This window comes from Mauremys reevesii, linkage group 15, assembly GCF_016161935.1.
Source record: "Mauremys reevesii isolate NIE-2019 linkage group 15, ASM1616193v1, whole genome shotgun sequence".
NCBI lineage: Eukaryota > Metazoa > Chordata > Testudines > Geoemydidae > Mauremys > Mauremys reevesii.
In genome coordinates this window covers 18,220,970-18,246,939 of record NC_052637.1, presented here as the reverse complement: position 1 = coordinate 18,246,939, position 25,970 = coordinate 18,220,970, and the positions used below count along the sequence as shown (strand labels likewise).

Here is a 25,970-nt window from a genome sequence, read left to right as displayed (position 1 = left end):
TGTCTGGGATTTTCAAAGGGGCCTAAGGGAGTTAGGCACCCATCTCTCACTGACTTTCAATGGGAATTGGTCACAAATGGCCTCAGCCCTTTTGAAAATCCCCGAGCCTGTACCAAAAGTTTCCCCATCTTTAAAAAGGGGGAAATAATGGCCAACCTACCTTGTTGTGATAGTGAATGCCCCCAGTGCTTTGAGATCCTTGGAGAAAGGGAGATGGAGAGGTGCAAGATATTATATTTGGGATGATGATTTCACTTTAGTTTGGCCTCACTGGTCTCCATTCCAATCTACCTTTCATTCTGCATTCTTTTCCTTCTGTCTGTCTCTCCATATTACAGCACTGATACATGCAGTGTTGCTGTAGCTGTCTCAGTCCCAAGATATTAGAGATAAGGTGGGTGAGGTAATATCTTTTATGGGATCAACTCCGGTTGGTGAGAGAGACAAGCTTTCAAGCTACACAGAGCTGAAGAAGAGCTCTGAGTAAGCTCAAAAGCTTCTCTCTCTCAAGCAGTTACATTAATTAACAGTAGGAATGTTACCAAAGTCAAGACAACATGAAACCACCTTTTTCCAATCCTTCCTTCCTCTAGAGACCCTGCTCTCTGAGACCAAAGGCAGGAAAAGGGTGAGGGCTAGATTCACAAAAGGACTTAGGGGTCTAACTGACATTTTAGGCACCTAAATCCCAGCATCAGGCCCCACTGGGATTCACAAAGCCCCCACTAAGCTGCAACCAAACCTTGTAGGAGCCTAAAATCACTCATCACATCTATTTTTGTAGTAAAAGTCCACTAGGCGCTTGTGTTTCTGCCTCTGTGCACGCTCACGGCAGTCCCAGTCTAGCTGTCAGGACACCTAAGCCCCAGAGAGATACATGAACTGGGAAAAGGAAAGTGTTCCTCCTCCTAACTCACCTACAGGGCCTAATCTGACGCATGCTCTGAGCACGCTTACTGGATCAGGCCCTGTAGGGGAACTTACCCAAAATAACAGGCCATAGGGAAGGAGGAGCTCTCTTATAACCTATAGCTCTGTGATTAGGGTACTCACCTGGGATGTGGGAGACCCCCAGTGCAAATCCCCTGGCTGCCAGAGGGGGAGCAGGGATTCCAACAGGGGTCTAATATGGGTTCCCTCAGTCTCCCCTGTTGAAGCTGATCCACAGCATATAAATAATTGAGCAGGGGGGCTGGCTTCTGGACCTCCCAGGGGGGTGCTCTAGCCACCCGGCTACAGAGTTAGTCTCATGATTCTCTCAATCTCTGGCCCAATGGATCTTTATTGATTATCCCCAGTGGAACCTCTCCCACAGGTGACCATGAGGGCACCCTGAATCAGAATATCCTACAGCCCAGAGAGTAGGGCACTCCCAGAGAGACAGGAGATCCCATTTCAAATCCCTGCTCCCTGTCCGGCACAGAGTTGACTTGAACCAGGTAAGTGCTCTAACAATGGGGCTAAAAGTTATGAGGCAGGAGGGTTTCCTTCCCCCTCCTGCCCCCCAGGCTTCTTGCAAAAAATGGCACAGGTGCTGAACACCCAGAGAGGGTTCACAGCTGAGAATCCCAAGCAGAGGGAGGCACCTACACTGCTACCCAGTCATTGCAGAACTGCCTGAGAGGGACGTGGCTTAGCACACCCCCACACCTTGGCATTTCCCTCTGGCAGGCATAAGCAGGGAGTCGCCTAGCATGCTGGATTTTGTGAATCCCATTCCAAGGCACATCTCTCTCCCCATTTATGGTATAGGGAGCCTGGCACCTGAGTCAGGCTTTGTGAATCACACTGATTTTCTAGGTGCCTACACATTAGGTGTTGTGATGCTGAGCGTCGCCTCGTCTAAGTTTCTTTGTGAATCCAGCCCTAAGTTTCCTACCAGAAAAGAGGATATCACCTCTCATATGATCTTTTCTTTCTCTAGAGTCCCTGCCCTATCAACTGAGCTTTCTGATATCAAAGGCAGAGAAAGAGGGTAAGTTTTCATGAGGATATTTTCCTACAACAATTATTATTTATTAAAATCTCAGTATTAATTTTTAGAAGAAGTCTCTGAATTCAAACAAGAGAGTTTTTCACCAATATACAGTCCTGGATTCAAAGGCTAGAAGGGATCATTAGGTCATCTAGTCCGACCTCCTGCAGAACTGAGGCAGGAGTTTCACATTGGGTTTGGCAATTCCAGTTATTTATACTGAAATATAAAATAAGCGAGAGCAAATTCTCTCCCCTTTATGTTGCTCTAGTGTTGCAAAGGGCAGTATTGCCAACCCTAAGCATTCAGAAATCGAAGTCAAGCCCTTGAAAATCATGAGATATTCTAATAAATAGCATATTGCAGGTTATTTTTGTTGGCTTTCTGATTTTGAGCCTTGTATTGATCTCAAGGGCCAAAATAGTTAAATTCTTTCATTGTCCAGTATTAAAACAGTGATATTTACAGGGGAGGGGGTCCTGCATAGGAATTGGTTTTACTCAGTTCTTTGGCAAACACCCAAAAGAATTCTAAAGTTGAAAGTTTACTGCTCAAACACAAGAAATAAAAGAGATTAAACAAGCATTTATATTGCAACTGGAATTGAGGGATTATGCAAAACAAACAATCACTGAAACCAATCAAAACCTCTAAAGTCTCTTTCCTTTTCAAGGCAAAATATCAGTCTCTGATTTGCAGAATAACCTTTCTTTCTGACATACCTCTGTGATATCTGTAATTAGGTGTCTGCACTGATGGGCTGAGGACTGGATGTCATGATAACTTTCCAGGACCCTCAGGTGAAAACAAGGCTCCTTAAATAAAAGCAAGACTTAATGCCCTCCCTCTGGGGAAGAAAGTCCTTTGGTCTGATCTGGTCCTTCCGTCTTGGGGTTGAGTGAAATGAGATGAGCTGGGATGCTAGGTGGGATGAGAGATAATATTTTTTTTCCGAAGTCTCTTTTAAAGAATTCCAGAAAGGGGGAAAGCGGCTGGCATACTTCATCTATCATCACTTTGTCCAATAAGGCCTAATACCCACCACACAAATTTTGGTCCATTAATTTCTGGTTCCACGTCTTTTGTTTTTACCAGGCATGATTTCAACAGTCTTTGAACTATATCAGCAGGGTCTTTTTGTTTGGACTAATCTAGTCTCCCTGTCTGGTTTTCTTGCATTTGTTCATGATATCCTTTCCTGAAAATAACTTGACCTACTTTCTATGGTTAATTCTGAAGCAGGCAAAAATTATTATGCACGTTCATAAGATGTCACATGCTATTTACAATTGAACGTAGAGTAAATGTTTAGGTTCAATAATCACAACAGCCTTTAGGGTGCACTCAGGTCACATTTTGCTGCTTCTCTCTGCAATTATACTGACTAGAAAATTGCTCTTTTTTTATGTTTTAAATGAAAGACAAGCTTCACTGCCCAAAAGCATCATTGACACAGAGTTCAACTGGGTCATCAGTGCCTCGTACTCTTCCAGAACATGAAATGAACCCAGACTTCAACCTCTGAAACCTGGGAAATAAAGAGTCAAGGAAGCGTCTCCCACTAGCTCCTGTGCTCTAGTTCCCCTTCCCCTCTAGTGGGGGTTTCCCAACCTTTCGATCTGAGGCCAACCTGTGCAGCTGAAATAGGCACTGCAGCCCATCACCCCTGGCTCCTGCTGTCTCCCTGGGCTCCACTCCCATCCCTCATTGCCCCCAGGCTGCCTGCCTCCAGTGCCTGAAGCCCCTGCCACAGCCTTGCCCCCAGGCCCACTCCTTGCCTCTGGAGCACTGGCAGCACCACTGCCAGCAGCAGCAGCAGCTCGGAAGTAAGGGTTACAATACATGCCAACCTTATTTCTGTGCTGCTGCTGGCAGCAATGCTGCCTTCAGAGCTGGGTGCCCAGCCAGCAGCTGTTGCTGTCCAGCCAACCGGGCTGGGCTGCAGAGAGAGGAATTTCTGAACCCATGGGCTCCACCGGCCATACACCCCCTGACCACTGTGCCCACGGGAAGTGGGGCTCTAGGAGCTGGGCTGCTGGCTCCACAGGGGCAACCCCTCCCCACCAGGCTGGCAGCTATGGGCAGCATTGCCTGACCCTGACCCAGCTGGCCATGGGCTCCAGCCCCGGGCTCGCCTGCACTCATCCCCCCTCTGAGAGCCACAGATTGCAGGGTGTGGCAACTTGGAGCAGGAATGGCCATGAACCCTCCAGCTGCCCTGGGAGCCACCACTTCTCAAGGCCAGCTCCTTCTCATCACCCACCTCCCAGTGGCTCCACTTTGCCCTCTGCCACCCACTGGGGGTGCTGAGCTCCTCCAGCCCGGGTGGGGGGGGGCTATTGCCAGCTGCCTCTCCACAAATGTATGCAGTGTCCTCCCAAAACACTCGAGGGAGGGATAGCTCAGTGGTTTGAGCATTTGAGCATTGGCCTGCTAAACCCAGGGTTGTGAGCTCAATCTTTGAGGAGGCCACTTAGGGATCTGGGGCAAAAATTGGTCCTGCTAGTGAAGGCAGGGGGCTGGACTCAATGACCTTTCAAGGTCCCTTCCAGTTCTAGGAGATTGGTATATCTCCAATTATTATTACCTTAACATCGACCCTGGTGGACCCCTAGGACTGTGTCATGGCCCACCTTTGGGTTGTGGCCCACAGTTTAGGAACCCCTGCTCTTGAGAGCCACGGCCTGGCAGGGAAGGTTTTTTACTGGGTAGGTGGATAAAGGTCCCTGACTGCAACCTCCTCTTCCCATCCACTGACCAGAACTCTGACTACTGCCTTTCTCCATAGAGATCCCATATCTGCTTCCCTCTGCAACAAATCCTTCAAGGAAAACCCCCAAATCAACATTGTAAAATAATACCCCAGGCACATATAGAACCCCAAACATGCAGTGACCATCTGCTTTCTGTTCTGGGGAAGGAGGAAATGCTCTGAGGCCTGGAGCCGCTTTTTGATGTGTTTGAGAATCTCCAGGAGTCTTACTAGCCCCTCTGGAATCAACAGGAGGCAGGCCTGACCCCCACACCTGGTCCTCACCAGACTAGCTACCACATTGTTAAGTGTGACTAGTGCAGACACAATTTAGTACCTTTCAAAGGCATTAGCAGGTGGGTCAACTGTAGAATGACGTGTTTTCAATGAGGACCTATTTTCCTAGTCTGGACATGCCCAGAGTTCAAGGAGCATTGTCTCTCTCTGTGGGGTAGGACGTGCTTCCTGTGGTACTGGGAACTGTACATTTAAGGGAAGCTGGAGCACAGAGCGAGGTAGTGCCTGAGGTCATACAGCAAGTCCATGGCAGAGCCAGGAATAGAACCCAGGAGTCCTGGCTTCTAACCAAGCTGCTGTAACTTCTAGACCATGTTCCCTCCCCAAAATGACTGTAGTGCACAAGCTTTGGATGACCTTTACACATCCCCTGGTGGGGACATTTAGTGCCACCAGGGAGTCTAATTGCCATTGTGCCAGAGAGCCAGGTGTCTCTCCAGCAGTGCTGCTCACTCCTTTCTCCTGGTCTGAGTGGATGGAGTAGTTCTCACCTCACATGCCTTCCTCTTGGCCTGGGGACTTTCCACCAGGAGATGGGGGGGGAATAGGGTAGTGTGGAAATGTGTGAAAAGCTGAAGTTGTACTTCCTCTGCCTAGTGTTTGCCACCGCCCCTGCTCTGTTCTGCTGCTGGGTGTGGAGCACCCCCAGGGGAAGCAGGGAGAAGGCAGAGATCCCCTTTGTCACAGAACCACAGGATTGGTGCTATGGCCCCAGCTTTTGAACAGTCTCTGGGAGGAACCCCGTAAGTGTGCCAGCCCCCTTAAGGGTCCCACTATTCCTCCATGGTAAGCCATGCGGCTTCACTGCCTTGAGGCTGGACCTCTGGGCCCCTTGCGCTCCTGCTTCACAGAGTGAGCTCTGTTCACTGAGATACACCCGGAGGGAGACTTGTACAATCCTAAGGAGCAATGCACCGCTGCAGTGATACTCAGTCAGCATTGTCAAACAGGTTTATTAGATAACTGGACCACAGCACAGGGAACCTTTGGTTAGTGTAGACTAGAGAAATGAAACTTATAGATGTGACAGGTTCAGTCAGAGAGATCTCCTTGGGACTGTCACCAGATGTGCTGAAATTACCTCTAAGCCCATTTTCCCTGCCAGCTTGGGACTCCAGAACCCTGTCTTGTTGAGCCAGACACCTTAGCCTGCTACAACACAGACCCAGGGTCTGGTCCACGCCCCCAAAGCTGCAGACTTAACTGAAAACAGCTCAGCAGGTTACTTATCTCCAGCACCCAGACACCCAGTTCCCAATGGGATCCAAACCCCAAATAAATCCGTTTTACTCTGTATAAAGCTTATACAGGGTAAACTCATCAATTGTCTGCCCTGTATAACACTGATAGAGAGATATGCACAGCTGTTTGCTCCCCCCAAGTATTAATCACTTACTCTGGGTTTACTAATAAACAAAAGTGATTTTATTAAGTATAAAAAGTAGGATTTTAGTGGTTTCAAGTAATAACAGACAGAACAAAGTAAGTTACCAAGCAAAATAAAGCAAAAAACACGCAAGTCTAAGCCTAATACATTAAGAAACTGATTACAGGTAATATCTCACCCTCAGAGATGTTCCAATAAGCTTCTTTCACAGACTAGACACCTTCCTAGTCTGGGCCCAATCCTTTCCCCGGTACAGTCCTTGTTAGTTCCAGCAGACATCTTAGGTGGAAAGCAGGGGTTCTCTCATGACTGGGAGCCCCCTTTGTTCTGTTTCACCCCCTTTTTATAGCTTTGGCACAAGGCGGGAATCTTTTGTCTCTCTGGGTCCCCACTCCTCCTTCTAAATGGAAAAGTACCAGATTTAAGATGGATTCCAGTATCATGTAACATGGTCACATATCCTGTGAGACCTCATTCTTCATTACCCAGAGGCTGGCCCACACGTACACAGGAAGGCTTGCAGGTAAATAAACCCATTCACAACCAATTGTCCTTGTCAATGGGAGTCATCAAGATTCTAAGCCACTATTAATGGCCCACACTTTGCATAATTACAATAGGACCTCAGAGTTATACTTCATATTTCTAGCTTCAGATACAAGAATGATACATACATACATACAAATAGGAGGAATATATTCAGTAGGTTATAACCTTTGTTATGATACCTTACAAGAGACCTTTTTGCATAAAGCATGTTCCAGTTACATCATATTCACACTCATAAGCATATTTCCATAAAATATATGGAGTGCAACATCACAACAACATCATCCATTCTGGATAGCCAGAGCCCAGCCAAGCTCTGGTGAACCCCATTGTTCAAGCTGTGTCTCCCTGTCCATTTGATTTCCTTTCTTAGATTCCCAAGTGTGCCACCAACTGCTTCCTGCAGCCAACACTTAACTTCCACCTCACACCCTCACCCCAGTCCTTTGTTCCTGAGCTGGGGACATGCGGCTCAGCCTTCCTGCTGAGAGGTGGGGAAGTCCATCGCTCTCTGGGTTGTTGGTTGCTAGGTGTCCATGTCTGGGCAATTGGATTTGCCATTGTCTTCTCAGGAGCTTCATTGATATGGGACCTCAGGCCCCTGAGAGCGAGGTGACACTCACACCTGTGTCTTAGCCTCTCCCCAGAGCAAACAGTCCCTTTTCACCCACTAAGTAACTTTGCAGCAAATAGAGGAAACTGAGGCACATATGGGCATCATTAAAATATTACAAAAATTCCCACTTTGTCACACCCGCCCAACAGTACCTCCTAGATGCCTGGAGGTAACGACAGTGAATTTCCTGCTCAACGTCAGCCAACAGGCAGCGCCCCAGGACTATCAGAGACTGCCCCAGGCAGCACAAGGCTACTGGGGAGCATGAGAAATGGTCCTAGCCTCCCCCAGAGCTGAGCTCAGCCTATAAAGGCCTGTCTTCACTGCAGCATGAGCCCTGGGGTCAGCACCCAGGTTAGCCTGGGCTGGCTGTGAGGAGCCACACTGCTGACCCTGACCTGAGTTACCATGTCTTCACTGGTGCTGCTCTCCCCCATGTGAGTCACTAGGAATTCTGGGAGCACATCCCATGGCTGATTGTGCCACAGTAAGCTGAGCTATTGTGCAATTCTTTCCCAGTGAGTCGTGGGGCCCTATCTTTCACAGGGGAATTGTGGGAAGGCAATGGAGGACTATTTCCCCTATGTCTGATTGGCAGGGACCTTGGGGGTCTTTCCTCTTCTTCTGCAGCATGTGGGTGCAGGTCTTGCCAGAATCATCTGGGGGCATCTCACTTAATCATTTCCTTGCACTGTGGGGGCCTCAGGCACTGGTGCACCTCAGTGCCTTCTGTTCTCTGCCTGTGGCACATCACAGTCCAGTCTGCTGTGGACTGTGGTGCTTTGGGCTAGTGTTGGTTGTTGGGTTAGGTGTGTGGGTGCTGGGTAGGGTGGGTGGCTTGTGATATACAGGGGCTCAAACTAGATGACCTGATTGTCCCTTCTGGCCTCAGACTCTGGCTCAGCACTGGAATGGTTTAGCCTGTGCCCTCACTGCAAGGTGGGCAGGGCACCAGCCAGAGTGAAAGTGGAACCCAGGCTGTAACTCAGCTCCCCATCCAAGCCAGCTGGCCTGGGTGGAAAGCACCACTGAACTCAGGTGCGGGGTTTATGCATCTGGACAGGAAGGGCATTAGGGTCAGCAGCCGAGTAAAGGCCTGGGTTAACGCTGCAGTGAGAACAGACCTTAACACTCTCCTCCTCTCTCTCCCCTCTTGCAGTGCAGGCCACTCTGGATCCAGACCTGGCAAATCCCTGTTCTGTCGTGTCCACAGATGAGAGTGTGATACACGAATACCAACACACAGAATTTCTGGAGAAACAGAACAGGTTTTACCCTGCTCCCTGTGTGCTGGGCTCTAAGGGCTTCACCTCAGGGAGATGTTACTGGGAAGTGGAGGTGGGGAACAAAAATCAGTGGGTATTGGGCATTGCCAAACAGTCTGTGATAGGTCAGGGAGTGATAAGCCCTACGCCAAAGGAGGGGATCTGGGCTTTGGAGCATATAACGAATAAGTACTGGGCCCTCACCTCCCCTAAGTCTCCTCTGAACCTACTTTCTGGCCCCAGCAAAATTGGGGTTTATCTAGATTATGAAGGGGAGAAAGTTACATTTTATGAGGTTACATTTTCTGGAAGAGAGCCAATCTTTACTTTCACAGCCTCTTTCACTGGGAAAATCATCCCCTTCTTTGGGAGCCGGCATGTAGAATTTCAGAGTAGAAACAGACTTGATCCCTGGTATGCATACCAATAAGACTGTGACAGAGGAATGGGTATCCCTCAATATGAGATACCTTAAGTAGAGCAAAGACATGGAAAATATAATAAATTATAGCTATCACACATTGCCATTAGTCTTGCCAGCCCCAAGCATTCAAAAACGATGTGTCAGGCCTCCTAAAATGATGAGATTGGCTTTAAAATCTTTTTTTAATATTGCGTTATTTTCCTTTGCCTTCTGGTTTCCAAACTTTCAGGGTGTTTGTGTTTCCAGTGTTCAAGCTTTTCTACTAGGGCTGTCAATTAATCATAGTTAAGGCATGCGATTAACTCAAAACAAATTAACACTTTTTTTTTTAAAAGGAGCATCAATTGCACATCTCTGGAGATGGGACTCGGCCATGGCTGGGCAGGGAGGGAGTCACCAGCTGGGTGAGGGGGGCCACTGTCTGGGGCGCCATGCTCAGGGGAGCACTGCTGCCTGCCTCTGGGATAGGGTTGCCCCTCCTCCCACCATCCTGCTCCACTGCTGCTCACACCTCCTCTCCACTCCTCATAGAGCTGCTCTTGGGTAAGCTGCTCCGGACCAGGGGCCTGTCTCCTGTGCAGAGCTGGGGGCTGATGTTAGGGTGTCCCCCTCCCCCCACCTGTATACCCAGTCGCCGCTGAGCTGGGTCAGGGAACAGGGAGAGCCTGCCTGCTGCTGGCTCAGGAGTGAGTGCTGCCCACAGCAGCTGCTGCTATCTGAACAAGTGTTCAGGATCCTGTGTACCCTGCTTAAAGAGACAGCGTGATGCCAGAGTCAGGCATGCACACACTCCCCCCAACACACAGACTCTCACACACACAATCCCCCAATACACACACACTCTATCACACACACACTCCCCCCAACACACACACTTTTACGCACACATATTCTGTCATGCATACAACATTTCCCCAGCACACACACGCTCTCACACATAGTCTCTCTCTCACACTCCCCCAACACACACACTTGTATTATTATTGGTGTTTTTGTTGTTGTTATTTCTTGGTACTTCCTGTCGAAGTGTGTAAGGCACATCTATGCTCTGTAATTTTATTCTTTCCAAGTTCATTGAGGATTACAGTGCTGTTATTTCAGTTTTTTACTGGTCTATGCATTTCATAAATTTCTGTATTATGATTAAATTTAATTAATTGAGAAGTGAGTTCTAAAATGCCTAACCTGTCCTGCCCCACATTGTGCTTTGTGACTCATTATTTAAAATGGTACAGTCAAATAGTAGTATCCTTCTAGAATGTAAGTGTAGCTTGTACTCACGTTAGCAGTGCCAGTTTAAAAAAAGTTATCTAAACAAACATAATTTTAGACACTGTGCAGATGAAGGTCACTTATTTTCAAATGGTATTTTTAGTTATATCTATAAAATAACTTAAAAATCATACAAAAATAAATGTGGTTCCAAGTCCAATACTAATAGTAATGATGGAGTCAAATGTTAGTGAGTCATGTACATGATTGTGATCTGCACACATAAATGCCAAAATATTTTTTTTTAAAATTCCTGTTCTTAATAAAAAAAAATCTTAATCATGTATGTTAAAATTAAGTAAATGCATTTTTAGTGGAGTGAAAAACAATTGACTAAAATAGAGTAGATAATGGCAGTAACACAGTGAGTCTGTTAGAGAAAGTAAGCAGATTTTAAGCAGATTTTCTTTATCTCTACTAAAGATAGTGTACAAAATATCAAACGTGTGTTTCTGATCTCTGTGTTAAGGCTCCAGAACCAGTACCTCAAGGTTTAGGATTGGAAATATCTTGCTGTTTTATCTCCTGATTGTTCTAAATGTAAATATAAACTTAAATGTGGCTTTAATTGGAGTCTGTATATTTATTTTCCTTCTTTCTATAGGAATTGGTTACAAAGCTTCTGTCAGCTAATTTCTGTTATCGGCAAAACAAAAAACAAAACACACCCAACCTAGAGTTTTCAGGTGCCTAAATAGCCCCTAAATCACAGTTCAAGTTGCCTCCCACCCCCCAAAATCAGAAATGGTGCCCCTGGTGAGCCAGGAGTGGCCAGAGGGCTGCGGGATGGCCATGGGCTCCAGCAAGATGCAGCCCCCATGCGACAGCACGGAGCCTGCCGAGAGCTATCAGAGCGAAGGCCAAGCACCGCGAGCTGCAGCAACAGTGCAGTAGTACGGGTGGCTGTACACCATATACCATGCCACCCGTACTTCTGCACTGCTGCTGCTGGTGGCATTGCCTTCTGAGCTGGGCGCCCGGCCAGCAGCCACTGCTCTCCTGGCGCCCAGCCAGTGCTTAATACATGCTGGGGCTGAGCTCTGGCATCTCTTTCAATACAAATTAAGCACTCAGAGGAGGCAGGAGAACCCGGAGGTGATGGGGGTTGGGGAACCCATGGGCAATGAGGGGTGGGGCACCCACGGGGGCTGGTGCACCAAACTACAAGTTCACCCAGGGCGCCATTTTCCCTTGAAACATAGAAAGCATTGGCCAAATCCAAAACTGAAAACCACAGCCACCCCCACCCCCCAGTGGAGGCCATCACCTCCTGATACTTAGCTACTAGAGGGGCCATTGGGGCCAATTAAGAGGGCAAAAAATCAACTACTAGCCTCCAGGTCTTTCCATCACTTTTCAGGACTGGCCAGAGAGCAGCATTATTGGGGCTTGGCTGTTCCACTAAAATTCGTAGGCTTAAAAGCCCATCAGTTATATTTTTCTAGGCTAGCCTTTGCCTTTCTTGGATACTTGTATTGCTTTGGGGGTGGGGGATCAGGGCCTGTAACTAAGATTTTTTCCTTAATTTTACCACATTTTATTTTATTTTAGGCCCACACCTTCCAGGGTTCTTTTGAAATTGCCAGATTTTCTGGAGTCCATGTGGGCCACTTTATCTCTGTATATGCCTTAAGGGCAGCTATCTGGTAGCTTGATGAAATCTTTACTGGTTCCCAGGATGAACCAAGAGACTTTTCTCACAAAACCCTGTTAGCAAAATAAACTAGCACTCTTAATTCTCTTCAGACATTAATTCCCAAGAACCCTTCTCCTCCCAGATTCATGAAGCCAGATTGCCCATTTCTCCTTTTTTTAAACACCAAATGCAGAATGTTTTTGCAAAAGAGAGCAACATTTTGTGCCTCATTGAACCCCTGTAAGGTTTTAACTCCCGCCAGAGGGCCAAACAGGTTCTTATCAAGGAGTAAGTGGCACCTGTTTTTAACAACAAATTCTGTCCAAACACCCCTCCCTCGAATTCACATAAATCAAGAACCTCACCCACCCATTGGTGTCCAAATGTGCAACTGTTGGGGGAAGCTGGGGGCGCCCGGCCTCCCTACAGGGAGGCTGCTGGCAGCAGTAGCAGTGCACTCGGGGTTTTCCCTGCGTGCTCAGCCAGACTTAACAAAAATTCCAGGGTGGACAAGCCTTAGAAGCTGTCTTCAAATTTCCAACCACCAGGGATCAAGAGCTTTGATTCAACCTTTCTTCTCCCCCCACCCTCCTTTTTTTCAATTTTAATGGGGAGCAAATGGCTTTAAACAAAGTTGCTTTATGCAGACCCAAAGTTTTCAATTTTGGGGCCCAATTCTTCTTTTGTTAATTTACTGCTTTTTAAAAAACTGCTTCTAAGCACTAAGTAGGGAGGGAGAGAGAAGAAATGGAGAAAGGAAAAGCGGAGAGAAGGGGGGAAGGAGGAGGAGGAAGAGAGAGAGAAAAGCGGAGAAGGATAGAGAGAAGTGGTAGAAGGGGAGGAAGGAAGAAAAAGAAGAACGGCTTAGGGAAAAAGGAAAAACCGAAGCCAAGAAAAGTACAGACAGCAACAACAAATCTAGAGGCCGGGCTCCACACGCCAAAGCATCTGGGAACCCCTAGCCCCTATCTTGGCTCCAAGAGGAGAGTGGGAGTTGCTGCCACATCCGCTGGAGTAAGACCAGGGGTGCCAGCTATCCTTGCCAGCCTTGCCAGCTGTGCTCCGGATTAACAGGACAATTGTCCTGCGGCTCTAGCTTGGTCAGCAGTACTGGGTTTACAGTGGCTCCACTTGCGCTGTGCCCAGAGCAGCTGGCTCCTCTCCACCCCTCCAGCTCCTCCCCCCACCCCACCCCTCTCATCAGATCAGGGCTTCTCTCTGCCCCTGGCCCCATCTCCCGGCTCCTCCCTGCCCTCTCCCCTCCCACCCACTGCGTTCTCCTTTCAGCAGGCAGCTGGCTGAGGGCTCCTGTCTGCTCCCATCACTGGCAGGCAGGTGCCAGTGGAGACGGGGGCAAAAAGAAGCCCTCAACTGCTGCCACTCTGGGACAGTGACTGTCCACTTCAGGTTCCTTGGGGGCAGGCCCCGCCTCTCCCTGCTGCTCTGCAGAAGCAGTGGGCTGGGGAGATTGGCAGCTGCCTCCCCCTCACCCATGCAAGGAAATACCTCCTCCGCCATGGGCAGCACCAATGCTAAACAGGTGGGGCTGTGGGGAAGGGTACTGGGCCGTAGAGGTGGGGAAGATCTGTGCGTGTTGGGGTGCTGATCTCCTTCTTTGAGAAGGTAACAGATTTTTTAGACAAAGGAAACACGGTGGATTTAATTTACCTCGATTTCAGTAAGGCATTTGATACGGTTCCACATGGGGAATTATTAGCTAAATTGGAAAAGATGGGGATCAATATGAAAATTGAAAGGTGGATAAGGAACTGGTTAAAGGGGAGACTACAACGGATCATACTGAAAGGTAAACTGTCAGGCTGGAAGGAGGTAACTAGTGGAGTTCCTCAGGGATCGGTTTTGAGACCAATCTTATTTAATCATTTTATTACTGACCTTGGCACAAAAAGTGGGAATGCGCTAATAAAGTTTGCAGATGACATGAAGCTGGGAGGTATTGCCAATATAGAGAGGGACTGGGATATCATACAGGAAGATCTGGATGACCTTGTAAACTGGAGTAAAAGTAATAGGATGAATTTTAATAGTGAAAAGTGCAAGGTCATGCATTTAGGGATTAATAACAAGAATTTTTGTTATAAGCTGGGGATGCATCAGTTGGAAGTAACTGAGGAGGAGAAGGACTTTGGAGTATTGGTTGATCAGAGGATGACTGAGTCGCCAATGTGATATGGCCATGAAAAAAGCTAATGCGGTCTTGGGATGCATCAGGTGAGGTATTTCCAGTAGAGATAAGGAGCTGTTAGTACTGTTATACAAGGCACTAGTGAGACCTCATCTGGAATACTGTGTGCAGTTCTGGTCTCCCATGTTTAAGAAGGATGAATTCAAACTGGAACAGATACAGAGAAGGGCTACTAGGATGATCTGAGGAATGGAAAACCTGTCTTATGAAAGGAGACTCAAAGAGCTTGGCTTGTTTAGCCTAACCGAAAGAGGGCTGAAGGGAGATATGATTGCTCTCTATAAATATATCAGAGGGGTAAATACCAGAGCGGGAGAGGAATTATTTAAGCTAAGTACCAATGTGGACACAAGAACAAATATATGTAAACTCGCCATCAGGAAGTTTAAACTTGAAATTAGACGAAGGTTTCTAACCATCATAGGAGTGAAGTTCTGGAACAGCCTTCTAAGGGGAACAGTGGACGCAAGACATATCTGGCTTCAAGACTAAGCTTGATATGGAGAGGCTGGTATGATGGGATAGCCTAATTTTGGCAATTAATTGATCTTTGACTATTAGCGGTAAATATGTCCAATGGCCTGTGATGGGATATTAGATGGGTTGGGATCTGAGTTACTACAGAGAATTCTTTCCTGGGTGTCTGGCTGGTGAGTCTTGCCCACATGCTCAGGGTTTAGCTGATCGCCATATTTTGGGTCGGGAAGGAATTTTCCTCCAGGGCAGACTGGCAGAGGCCCTGGGGGTTTTTCACCTTCCTCTTCAGCGTGGAGCACAGGTCACTTGCTGGAGGATTCTCTGCACCTTGAAGTCTTCAAACCATGATTTGAGGACTTCCATAGCTCAGACATAGGTTAGGGGTTTGTTACAGGAGTGGGTGGGTGAGATTCTGTGGCCTGTGTTGTGCAAGAGGTCGGACTAGACGATCATAATGGTCCCTTCTGACCTTAAAGTCTGTGATTCTTGCATTTAACTGATGTATCTATTTATTTGCTAGGATCAATACCATTTGCTTACAAAGCTGCATGAACACTCCAGGACTGGTACAGCTCCCAGGCTTTTAAAAACCATTCTCAGGCTCCTACATAACATTTGACAAGCCAAATTCAGTTTTTGCTTCTTTTTATGTATTTCCTGTCCTTCTGACATATTTTTACTTAACCAAGCTTGTCAGCAGTGTTCCCTCTAATTTTTCCCACCCATGGGCAGAATGAATTTTGTTACATGCACCAGTATGGAGGTGATGTATGACGTCAGCTTCATACTGGTTCACGTAACAAAAGTCATGTGGTGGGGGTGGGACTGAGGGGTTCGGAGTGTGGGAGGGGGCTCAGGGCTGGGGGGCAGATGGTTGGGGTGCAGGGGTGTGAGGGCTCCAGCTGGTGGTGCTGGCTCTGGGGTGGAGCCAGGGATGAGGGGTTTGAGGTGCAGGAAGGTGCTCAGGGGCTACAGTGGGGAGAGAGGACTCCCCGCAGCACTCTCTCCCCACAACAGCACCTGGGCTTGGGGGAAGAGGCACCTCTCCTCTTCCCTGTGTGGATTTACTGATGCTTGATACTATGGGAGCAACCAATTGAAGCTTTCTCCATATTTGAAGTCTCTCTGTTGTATGGATCACTCATGTGTGAACTCAGATTGAATCATTTCCCCACAGTCAAGCTATTTCTAGGGTCTCTGAACTTTGTGGATTCTCTGATGATTAATTGATGCTTAAGCTCTGGGCTCCTACTGAAGCTTTCCCCACAGTCAAGGTATTTTTGGGGGTCTCTCACCGGGGTGGATTCCATAAGGGTTTGTTCTCTTAATGAAATTTTTCCCACAGTGGACGCATTTATCATGTTTATCTCCAGTGTGAATTCTCTGACGTCTAATAAGGTGCGAGCTCCAAATGAAACTTTTCCCACAGTCAAGAGATTTATAGGGTATCTCCTCCGTGTGGTTCCTGCCGTGTCTAGTGAGGTATGAGCTGTGGCTAAAGCTTTTTCTACAGTCCAACCACTTATGGAGTCTCTCTCCAGTGTGGGTTGTCTGATCTGTAACAACCCACACAGTCATTTCATTACTGAATGAAACATTTCCCACAGTCCAGGCATTAACATGGGCCTGTGTGGATTTTCCGATGTCTAGTAAGGTTTGATTTGTGGCTGAAGTTTTTCCCACAGTCCAAGCATCTATAGGGCTTCTCTGCTGTGTGGATTCTCTGATGTTTAATAAGGTTTGATTTATGGCTGAATTTTTTCCTACAGTCCAAGCATATATAGGGCTTCTCTGCTGTGTGTATTCTCTGATGTGCAATAAGGCCTGAATTGTGAGCAAAACTTTTCCCACAGTCTAGGCATTTATAGGGTTTCTCTCCTGTGTGGATTCTCTGGTGTGCATTAAGGGCTGATTTCAAACTGAATCTTTTCCCACACTCAAGACATTTATAGGGTCTTTCTCCTGTGTGGATTCTCCCATGTTTAGTAAGGGATGAATTTTCAATAAATCTTTTCCCACACTCAAGGCATTTGTAGGGTCTTTCTCCCGTGTGGATTCGCCCATGTTTAATAAGGGATGAACTTTCACTAAAACTTTTTCCACACTCAAGGCATTTATAGGGTCTCTCTCCTGTGTGCTGTCGCTGGTGCGTAATAAGGTATGACCTCTGACTAAATCTTTTCTCACACTCAAGGCATTTATAGGGTCGCTCTCCTGTGTGCACTCTCTGGTGCGTAATAAGGTATGACTTCTCACTGAAGCTTTTCCCACAGTCCAAGCACTTATAGGATTTCTCTCCTGTGTGGGTTCTCCAATGTGTAAGAAGGTTTGTACTCCAACTGAACCTTTTCCCACAGTCAAGGCATTTGTAGGGTTTCTCTTCCTTGTGATTTGTCTGCTGGGCTATGGTTTTCTTGGGATTTGTGCATCCTCCCCCATGTTGAATGGATTCATCCACTTTCTTCCTTGGATGGTTTCCCAGGTGCCTCTCTGACCTGTGCCAATTTCCCCAGGCTTTCCCCTGTTCCAAGCACTGGAAAAAAATCCCTTCAGCTCTTCTCAAAAACGTCCCCTGTGGTTCCACTTTCCCAGGAACTTCCTGCTGTTGATTCTTCTCATTGTTCTCACTCATTGTCCTATCACCTGCTGGGGAAGAGAGAGATTCAAGGTAGGAGTTAGTGCCTGTGCCGGGGAGAATGGACAGAAACAGGACTAGCAACGACAGAAAACACAACACAGTAACTGTTGGGGAGACTGAGAAATTGGATTCTGCCTCCAGATCCCATCCAAACATTCACAGGGAAGGAAAGTCAGGGAGGAAAGTCCTGACAGCTAACAGGATGGGTGGGAAGTCGTGACTGATATTTGCCATAATGGTATGACACGTGCTGGCTGCAGCCCTGACCTGGATGAGATGGGGCAGAACTGAGGGCTCTCACTCATGGCACTTTTTTGGGAGTCCCAGTTTTTTCCTTCACTCACCAGATGGTTTCTGTTTTAGTTTCCCTGACTCCTCACCTGTGCGGGTGCCTCGCAGGATCTCCATTTATTTGGAGGGCTGGAAATCTGGGACCAATGGCTCTTCCCCGCTTTCCAGCCTGGTGATCAGGGCAGGTTTGGGAATGGGGAATCCTGTGCTGGGGATGAAATCAGGCAAGGTCAGGGTGCATGGAGTCTTGATAGAATATTTGTCACAAAGAACATTCCCTGAGTTAAACTTGATCCTACATGGGACTCTGGTAACTCAGACCCCTGGGGAGCAGCAGATGTCATGGGGGGTGTTGTCACGCCCTCATTAGGAGTTTTAATGATCTGTGTGGTCTGGGGGACTTCCTGACACACACACAGCTCTGGCGTTAAACTCATGCCTATTTCCAAGCCAGTGAAGGGGATGCAGGCTCTGAGAGGGAGTTAGGGTGCAGGAGCAGGCTGGGGGTTGGGGTGCAGGGTCTGGCCAGGAGTTAGGATGCAGCAGGGGACTCAGGGTTGGGGCCATGAGGGTGCTCCCAGCCCCCTGCCCTGAGTGGCTCACGGCAGAGGGTTAGGGGGGGTATTGTAGGGGGAGTGCAGAGGCCCCGCCTTTGCTCCACTCTGCCCCAATTCCACTCCCTTCCCAAAGGCCCAGACCCCACCTCTTTTCCGCCTCCACCCCCAAGCACACTGCGGCCCTGCTCCTCCCCATCCCTCCCAGAGCGACCTGAGCCCGGCAAACAGCTGTTTGGCGGCAGGGCGCTGGTAAGGAGCGGGAGGGGTGGGAACGCGGCACACTCCAGGGAGGAGTCGGGGAAGGGGGACGCTTGGCTGCCGGTGGGTGCGGAGCCTGCAGCAGGAGCTGGCAGGAGCAAGCTTCTGCCCCCGCAGCTGCCCGGCCCTGGGGTCCCCTGTTGTTGGGGGGGCCCCATTCCAGGGCACCCTGTGTTGTACTGTAAATCCACCTCTGGGAGAGAGACAGGAGTCCCAGCACCTTCCCTTTGTATCTCATCGCAGTCTCTGGTCAGTGAGGCACCAGCAGTGAGAATCTGGTCAGTTTTCCCAGCCCTGCCCATCGGGTGTTTCCTCTTTCAGAAATGGGAGAACATTCAACACACACACACCCTCCCCCATGGGCCTGTTCACAAAATCAGGCCCAGGTTGAACATGCCCCAGCAGGTTTATCACACCCTGATCCCTCCCTCCCTGCCTCACCCTGCGTATTTTCTGCCCCTCCTGCTCTACAACAGCCTCCTGCAGCTCCTTGAAAATCCCCTACCTGAGCTGGATCCACCACAGCCAGGTCTCTGTCTCCTGGGAAGATGGGAGGATCTGGAGCAAAACATGGACGTGGTTCTGCAGCCTGTCAGGGTGAAGAGGGTGATTGGGAAGGTTTCTGAATTAGTGTTAGTCCATTTCACACCCCGATACCCCACAGGCTCCTTCCCTGCAGACAGACACTCTAGACTCTGCCATATTGTTAGCCTTTTCCAGAGGGTCTGGCTGGAGAGTCTTGCCCACATGCTCGGGGTTCAGCTGATCGCCATATTTGGGGTCGGGAAGGAATTTTCCTCCAGGGTAGATTGGCAGTGGCCCTGGAGGTTTTTCGCCTTCCTCCGAAGCATGGGGCAGGGGTCACTTGCTGGTGGATTATCTGCTACTTGAAGTCTTTAAATCATGATTTGGAGCATTCAACAGCAGAGTCAAGGGAGTGAATTAGTTCAGGAGTGGGTGGATCGGCTTATGTGGCCTGCATCTTGCAGGAGGTCAGACTAGATGATCATAATGGTCCCTTCTGATCTTGAATTCTATGATTCTATGCTGGGAAAACCCTCAGCCACTTTATTACAACACAGACCTGACCCCGGCCATCAGGGCTGAACCTACTAGGGCACTTTTAAACCCTTCCAGTAACAAAGTCTCTGAGCCAAACGCTAGAAGAGAGCAGAACCAAAGGAGCCACTTTGGGGGATTCCCCCCTGACACTGTCCCTGAGGGCAGCAGATTCCCCCAGCAGTGTGGGGACTAGGCAGAGGCAGGAACTGGCTTTTCCTCTCTCTGCTCCTCACCTTATCCCAGGAAAGTCAGTCTGCCCCAGGATGCTGCAGTGAATGGATCTGGGCAGATCCGGGAGCTGGGAACCTCTCTCCCTACTTCTTGTTCCTGCTGCCCCTTCCAGTCTCACCCTTCCCCTTTCTGTCTCCTTCCCTCTCCCCTCTGCCTGGGAGAGCTGGTGACTGTCCTGTTCCCATGGGCATTTGCTCTTCAGTGTGAGCCTGGCTATGTCAATGAGGGCAGCAGCTTAGGGACCTGCAGGCACACAGGGAGCCCCTTCCCCTCTGGTACAAAGCTGATCCCTGAAAGGGGCCCTTTGTGCAGAGTCATTTTCCTGCCTGGCCCCAGCCCTTTCACTCAGGTCTCTCCCCATCACCTGGAGGCTCCAGCTCAGGAGCTGATGTCACCAGAGCCTGGGGTTGCCCCAGGGTCCTGGTTCCAGACACCGGGGAATGTCCCTACCTAGGCTGGGCACAAAGGGGGCTTTAAGGAAGGTCTCTCCCAGAATAGACCCTGGGGAGCGGCAGCTGCTCAGTCTGGGCTCCCAGATCATGATGCAGGAGGCAGCATCTGACCCAGGAAGCTCAACTAACTAGGGCTCTAATATCATGAGCAGAGAAAGACACCAGCCTCCTCTGCCTCAGCAATAACCAGAGACTCCCCTCAGTTTATGACTGAGCCTCCCTGGGCTGCCCTGGCAGCCCCCAAGGACAGTTCAGCAGATGCAGATTCCATTTATCTAGCTAGACTCACACCAGAACTGAACCAGAACCAGACAAGAAGTCTGAACCAGTATTTTTAACTGAACTGAAACCAGACTTGAACCATAATTTTTCTCTTAACTCAGTGAACCTGAATCTGAATTGAACTGGAAAAAATGGTTACCAGTCACAATGAAGCTTCAGCAATTTTTAAGCTCAGTATTTGATAAAATCTACTCTAATCTCACTTTCATTATAAAACAAGACAACTGAATAACACTCAAGCATGTTATTGCTACCACAACAGCCTGCCCCAGTAGAAGGAGAAGAGAAGGGGGCAGCCCACAGGAGATGGGGAGGAGGTGGAAGAGAAGTGGGGGGGGCTCTCTGGCCCCAGAAGTTAACAATAACTCTTCAAGCCTGGAAAAAGGCAATGGCTGCCCAATTCTTCTCCCCCTTAGGCCTCAGTCCATCCAACCCCACCCCCTGGGGCAGCTCCTCCCTCCTCTTGCCCCACCTGACTCAGGCCCCAGGTCCCAATCCAATTCAGTTCCCCACTGAAGCAAGCCACAGAGCCCACTCCCAACCCCTCACCCCCTTCTGGGGCACGGCCTGGTACCTAAACCATTTTTGGGTATCTTGAACCAAAACCAAGCACATCAAATGCCACTGAACCTGAACCAAACCAAACCTCAATTTCACTCCTTGCCGGCTGTGGCTAACAGAGGTTTGACACTGAATCCTAGGCAGAAATCAGGCCAGCACCCCATTCAGCCCCATCAACCCAGGAGTCAGACCCCCCAGATAATGAGATTGTCTTTAAACAAAAAATATTAAACTGGGCGGGGAATATTTGCCTTGTGACTTCTCAGCCCTGTAAGAGAAATCTCCTGTGTCCCCCACACTGCCTGTTTGACCATTTCTAGGGGGGAAAGATTCCCCACCAGATGTTGGGTGGGGCAGCTCCTACCCCTGTCCTACCCCATGGGCTGGGGGAGCTGCTATATTGTATCTCTCACCACCCCCCTCCCTTCCCCAACCCTCTACTCTCCCTTCCCCACTCGGTCTCCCCTTGCTCTCATAGTCTCCTTCCAGCCTCCCCACATCCCCCCTTTCCTTCACAGTATCCCCCCTCCCATTTCCCTCTAGTCCAGCGTCCTTCCCCTCAGCCCCATAATCCCCCCTGCACCGATTCCCCTGCATTGCCCCATCCTCCCTTCAGCGCACTCCTGCCCCCAATACCATCCCGCCACCTGCATCCCCCTCCCCGCGCTTTTCAACCTCTGTGCCCCCATGTGTCTCTGTCCCAGCCCCCCCCAGGGCGCGCGCTGGCTTCACCCGCCCTGCAAACAATGGGAGCTGGCGGCAGCTCCCCTGGGCACAGGGCAGGAATCGCAGCCAGCTCCGCTGGGAGCAGCCTGGGCCAAACCCTCCCCCTGCAGCCCGCGTGGCACCGGGGGCACCGCTCCCTGGGGGAATAGGCAGGTCTCTCTTACCTTCCCTCCAAGCGGTGCCCGCCCTGGGAGCAGGGGCTGGGGCACGGGAAGGGGGGTCCTGGCCAGGCTGGGGGCTCTGCACTGGGAGAGGCTCCTGGGAGCAGCGGGACTGTCAGTGCTGGAGATTCCCCTCTCCCGGCTGCAGCCAGGGCTCCGGGGTCCGCAGCAGCTGCCGGAGCTCCGGGATCTTACAGCGCCCCAGAGTCACTGCAGCCAGTACGATTCACTTCCTGCTGCGGGACTGAGTGACCCCAGCCATCAACCAGAGCCAGCTGCTCCTGGGTCCTAGCGAGCAAGCGATTGCACTGCAGCCCCCAGCCCTAGACCCTGCCTCCTGGAGGGCCCACGTCCCTGGACTCGGGCAGCTTCTCTCAGCATAAAGGGGGCATCATGCATAGAAGCCAGGCAGAGGGAAGAAGGGGGGTTTCTATAGAGACTGGGGATTGTTCCAGAGAGAGCCCCCAATAGCAAGAGGAAGATGGGGGTGATGGATCCTGATCCTAGAGAGGCATCCTGGGACCAGGAGCTTCAGGTGACAAGTTTGTGGGTGACATAAGAACGGCCGTACCAGGTCAGACCAAAGGTCCATCTAGCCCAGTATCTGTCTACCGACTGGCCAATGCCAGGTGCCCCAGAGGGAGTGAACTTAACAGGTGATCTCTCTCCTGCCATCCATTTCCATCCTCTGATGAACAGAGGCTAGGGTAGGGACACCATTCTTACCCATCCTGGCTAATAGCCATTTATGGACTTAGCCACCATGAATGTATCCAGTTCCCTTTTAAACATTGTTATAGTCCTAGCCTTCACAACCTCCTCAGGTAAGGAGTTCCACAAGTTGACTGTGCGTTGTGTGAAGAACTTCCTTTTATTTGTTTTAAACCTGCTGCCTATTAATTTCATTTGGTGACCCCTAGTTCTTGTATTTTGGGAATAAGTAAATAACTTTTCCTTATCCACTTTCTCAACATCACTCATGATTTTATATACTTCTATCATATCCCCCCTTAGTCTTCTCTTTTCCAAGCTGAAGAGTCCTAGCCTCTTTAATCTTTCCTCATATGGGACCCTCTCCAAACCCCTAATAATTTTAGTTGCCCTTTTCTGAACCTTTTCTAGTGCTAGAATATCTTTTTTGAGGTGAGGGGACCACATCTGTACACAGTATTTGAGATGTGGGCATACCATGGATTTATAAGGGCAATAATATATTCTCTGTCTTATTCTCTATCCCCTTTTTAATGATTCCTAACATCCTGTTTGCTTTTTTGACCGCCTCTGCACACTGCGTGGACATCTTCAGAGAACTATCCACGATGGCTCCAAGATCTTTTTTCTGACTCGTTGTAGCTAAATTAGCCCCCATCATATTGTATGTATAGTTGGGGTTATTTTTTCCAATGTGCATTACTTTACATTTATCCACATTAAATTTCATTTGCCATTTTGTTGCCCAGTCACTTAGTTTTGTGAGATCTTTTTGAAGTTCTTCACAATCTGCTTTGGTCTTAACTATCTTGAGTGGTTTAGTATTATCTGCAAACTTTGCCACCTCACTGTTTACCCCTTTCTCCAGATCATTTATGAATAAATTGAATAGGATTGGTCCTAGGACTGACCCTTGGGGAACACCACTAGTTACCCATCTCCATTCTGAGAATTTGCCATTAATTCCTACCCTTTGTTCCCTGTCTTTTAACCAGTTCTCAATCCATGAAAGGACCTTCCCTTTTATCTCATGACAGCTTAATTTATGTAAGAGCCTTTGGTGAGGGACCTTGTCAAAGGCTTTCTGGAAATCTAAGTACACTATGTCCACCGGATCCCCCTTGTCCACATGTTTGTTGACCCCTTCAAAGAACTCAGATTAGTAAGACACGATTTCCCTTTACAGAAACCATGTTGACTATTGTTCAACAGTTTATGTTTTTCTATGTGTCTGACAATTTTATTCTTAACTATTGTTTCAACTAATTTGCCCGGTACCGACGTTAGACTTACCGGTCTGTAATTGCTGGGATCACCTCTAGAGCCCTTTTTAAATATTGGCGTTACATTAGCTAACTTCCAGTCATTGGGTATCGAAGCCGATTTAAAGGACAGGTTACAAACCTTAGTTAATAGTTCCGCAACTTCACATTTGAGTTCTTTCAGAACTCTTGGGTGAATGCCATCTGGTCCCGGTGACTTGTTAATGTTGAGTTTATCAATTAATTCCAAAACCTCCTCTAGTGACACTTCAATCTATGACAGTTCCTCAGATTTGTCACCCACAAAAGCCAGCTCAGGTTTGGGAATCTCCCTAACATCCTCAGCCGTGAAGACTGAAGCAAAGAATCCATTTAGTTTCTCCACAATGACTTTATCGTCTTTAAGCGCTCCTTTTGTATTTCGATCGTCAAGGGGCCCCACTGGTTGTTTAGCAGGCTTCCTGCTTCTGATGTACTTAAAAAACATTTTGTTATTACCTTTGGAGTTTTTGGCTAGCCGTTCTTCAAACTCCTCTTTGGCTTTTCTTATTACACTCTTGCACTTAAGTTGGCAGTGTTTGTGCTCCTTTCTATTTGCCTCACTAGGATTTGACTTCCACTTTTTAAAGGAAGTCTTTTTCTCTCTCACTGCTTCTTTTACATGGTTGTTAAGCCATGGTGGCTCTTTTTTAGTTCTTTTACTGTGTTTCTTAATTTGGGGTATACATTGAAGTTGGGCCTCTATTATGGTGTCTTTAAAAAGGGCCCATGCAACTTGCAGGGATTTCACTTTAGTCACTGTACCTTTTAACTTTTGTTTAACTAACCCCCTCATTTTTGTATAGTTCCCCCTTTTGAAATTAAATGCCACAGTGTTGGGCTGTTGAGGTGTTCTTCCCACCACAGGGATGTTGAATGCTATTGTATTATGGTCACTATTTCCAAGCGGTCCTGCTATAGTTACCTCTTGGACCAGCTCCTGCGCGCCACTCAGGATTAAATCTAGAGTTCCCGTTGTGGGTTCCCGTACCAGCTGCTCCATGAAGCAGTCATTTAAAGTATCGAGAAATTTTATCTCTGCATTTTGTCCTGAAGTGAAATGTTCCCAGTCAATATGGGGATAATTGAAATCCCCCACTATTATTGGGTTCTTAATTTTGATAGCCTCTCTAATTTCCCTTAGCATTTCATCATCACTATTACTGTCCTGGTCAGGTGGTCGATAATAGATCCCTAATGTTATATTTTTATTAGAGCTTGAAATTTCTATCCATAGAGATTCTATGGAACATGTGGATTCACTTAAGATTTTTACTTCGTTTGAATCTACATTTTCTTTCACATATAGTGCCACTCCTTCCCCTGCCCGACCTGTTCTGTCCTTCCGATATATTTTGTACCCCGGAATGATTGTGTCCCATTGATTGCTCTCAGTCCACCAGGTTTCTGTGATGCCTATTATATCAATATCCTCCTTCATCACAAGGCACTGTAGTTCACCCATCTTATTATTTAAACTTCTGGCATTTGTGTAAAAGCACTTTAAAAACTTGTCACTGTTTATTTGTCTGCCCTTTTCTGATGTGCCAGATTCTTTTTTATGTGATTGTTTATCATCTGATCCGGCCCTTATATTATCCTCTTCCGTCCTCTGCTACTGACTATAATCTGGAGATTCTCTATCATCAGACTCTCCTCTAAGAGAAGTCTGTGTCCAATCCACATGCTCCTCTGCAGCAGTCGGCTTTCCCCCATCTCCTAGTTTAAAAACTGCTCTACAACCTTTTTAATGTTTAGTGCCAGCAGTCTGGTTCCACTTTGGTTTAGGTGGAGCTCATCTCTCCTGTATAGGCTCCCCCCATCCCAAAAGTAAAATAAAAGCTGATCCCGAAGAAGCCTTCAGGAGCTCAGTATAGGAAGCA

The 25,970-nt window shown here is 48.3% G+C and overlaps 2 protein-coding genes across 4 annotated transcripts in view; one reads left to right on the top strand and one right to left on the bottom strand.

The window, feature by feature from the left end:
- LOC120383245 (zinc finger protein RFP-like) overlaps window positions 1-9,648 on the top strand; it is a 32,691-nt gene extending 23,043 nt beyond the window's left edge. The window contains exons 6-7 of the mRNA XM_039501111.1: window positions 1,925-1,975; window positions 8,736-9,648. Of these exons, the coding sequence (XP_039357045.1) occupies window positions 1,925-1,975; window positions 8,736-9,271 (587 nt within the window). The 3' untranslated portion in view covers window positions 9,272-9,648. The remainder of the gene's footprint in view (window positions 1-1,924; window positions 1,976-8,735) is intronic.
- Window positions 9,649-15,724: 6,076 nt separating this feature from the next.
- Window positions 15,725-19,288, bottom strand: LOC120383259 (zinc finger protein 239-like). Of its 3 annotated transcripts, none has more exons than XM_039501154.1 (3): window positions 19,106-19,288; window positions 17,875-17,993; window positions 15,725-17,502 (listed from the first exon to the last, which is right to left on the bottom strand). In XM_039501154.1, exons 2-3 carry the CDS (start codon window positions 17,900-17,902, stop codon window positions 16,472-16,474), a joined length of 1,059 nt encoding a protein of 352 aa, XP_039357088.1. In that variant the 5' UTR covers window positions 17,903-17,993; window positions 19,106-19,288; the 3' UTR covers window positions 15,725-16,471. The 3 variants fall into 3 exon arrangements, with proteins under 3 accessions (XP_039357088.1, XP_039357087.1, XP_039357089.1); XM_039501153.1 differs by having other exon boundaries at window positions 17,875-17,988; XM_039501155.1 differs by having other exon boundaries at window positions 15,725-17,499; window positions 17,875-17,988.
- Between the last annotated feature and the right edge of the window lie 6,682 nt (window positions 19,289-25,970).

What these genes read in the sequence shown, in the direction of transcription:
- LOC120383259 (XM_039501154.1), bottom strand. Translation starts at nt 17,902, where the DNA reads ATGGAGATCCTGCGAGGCACCCGCACAG. An exon ending in CCTGCGAGGCACCCGCACAG is followed by an intron (nt 17,503 to 17,874) that starts GTGAGGAGTCAG and finishes TCTCTTCCCCAG; the next exon opens with CAGGTGATAGGACAATGAGT.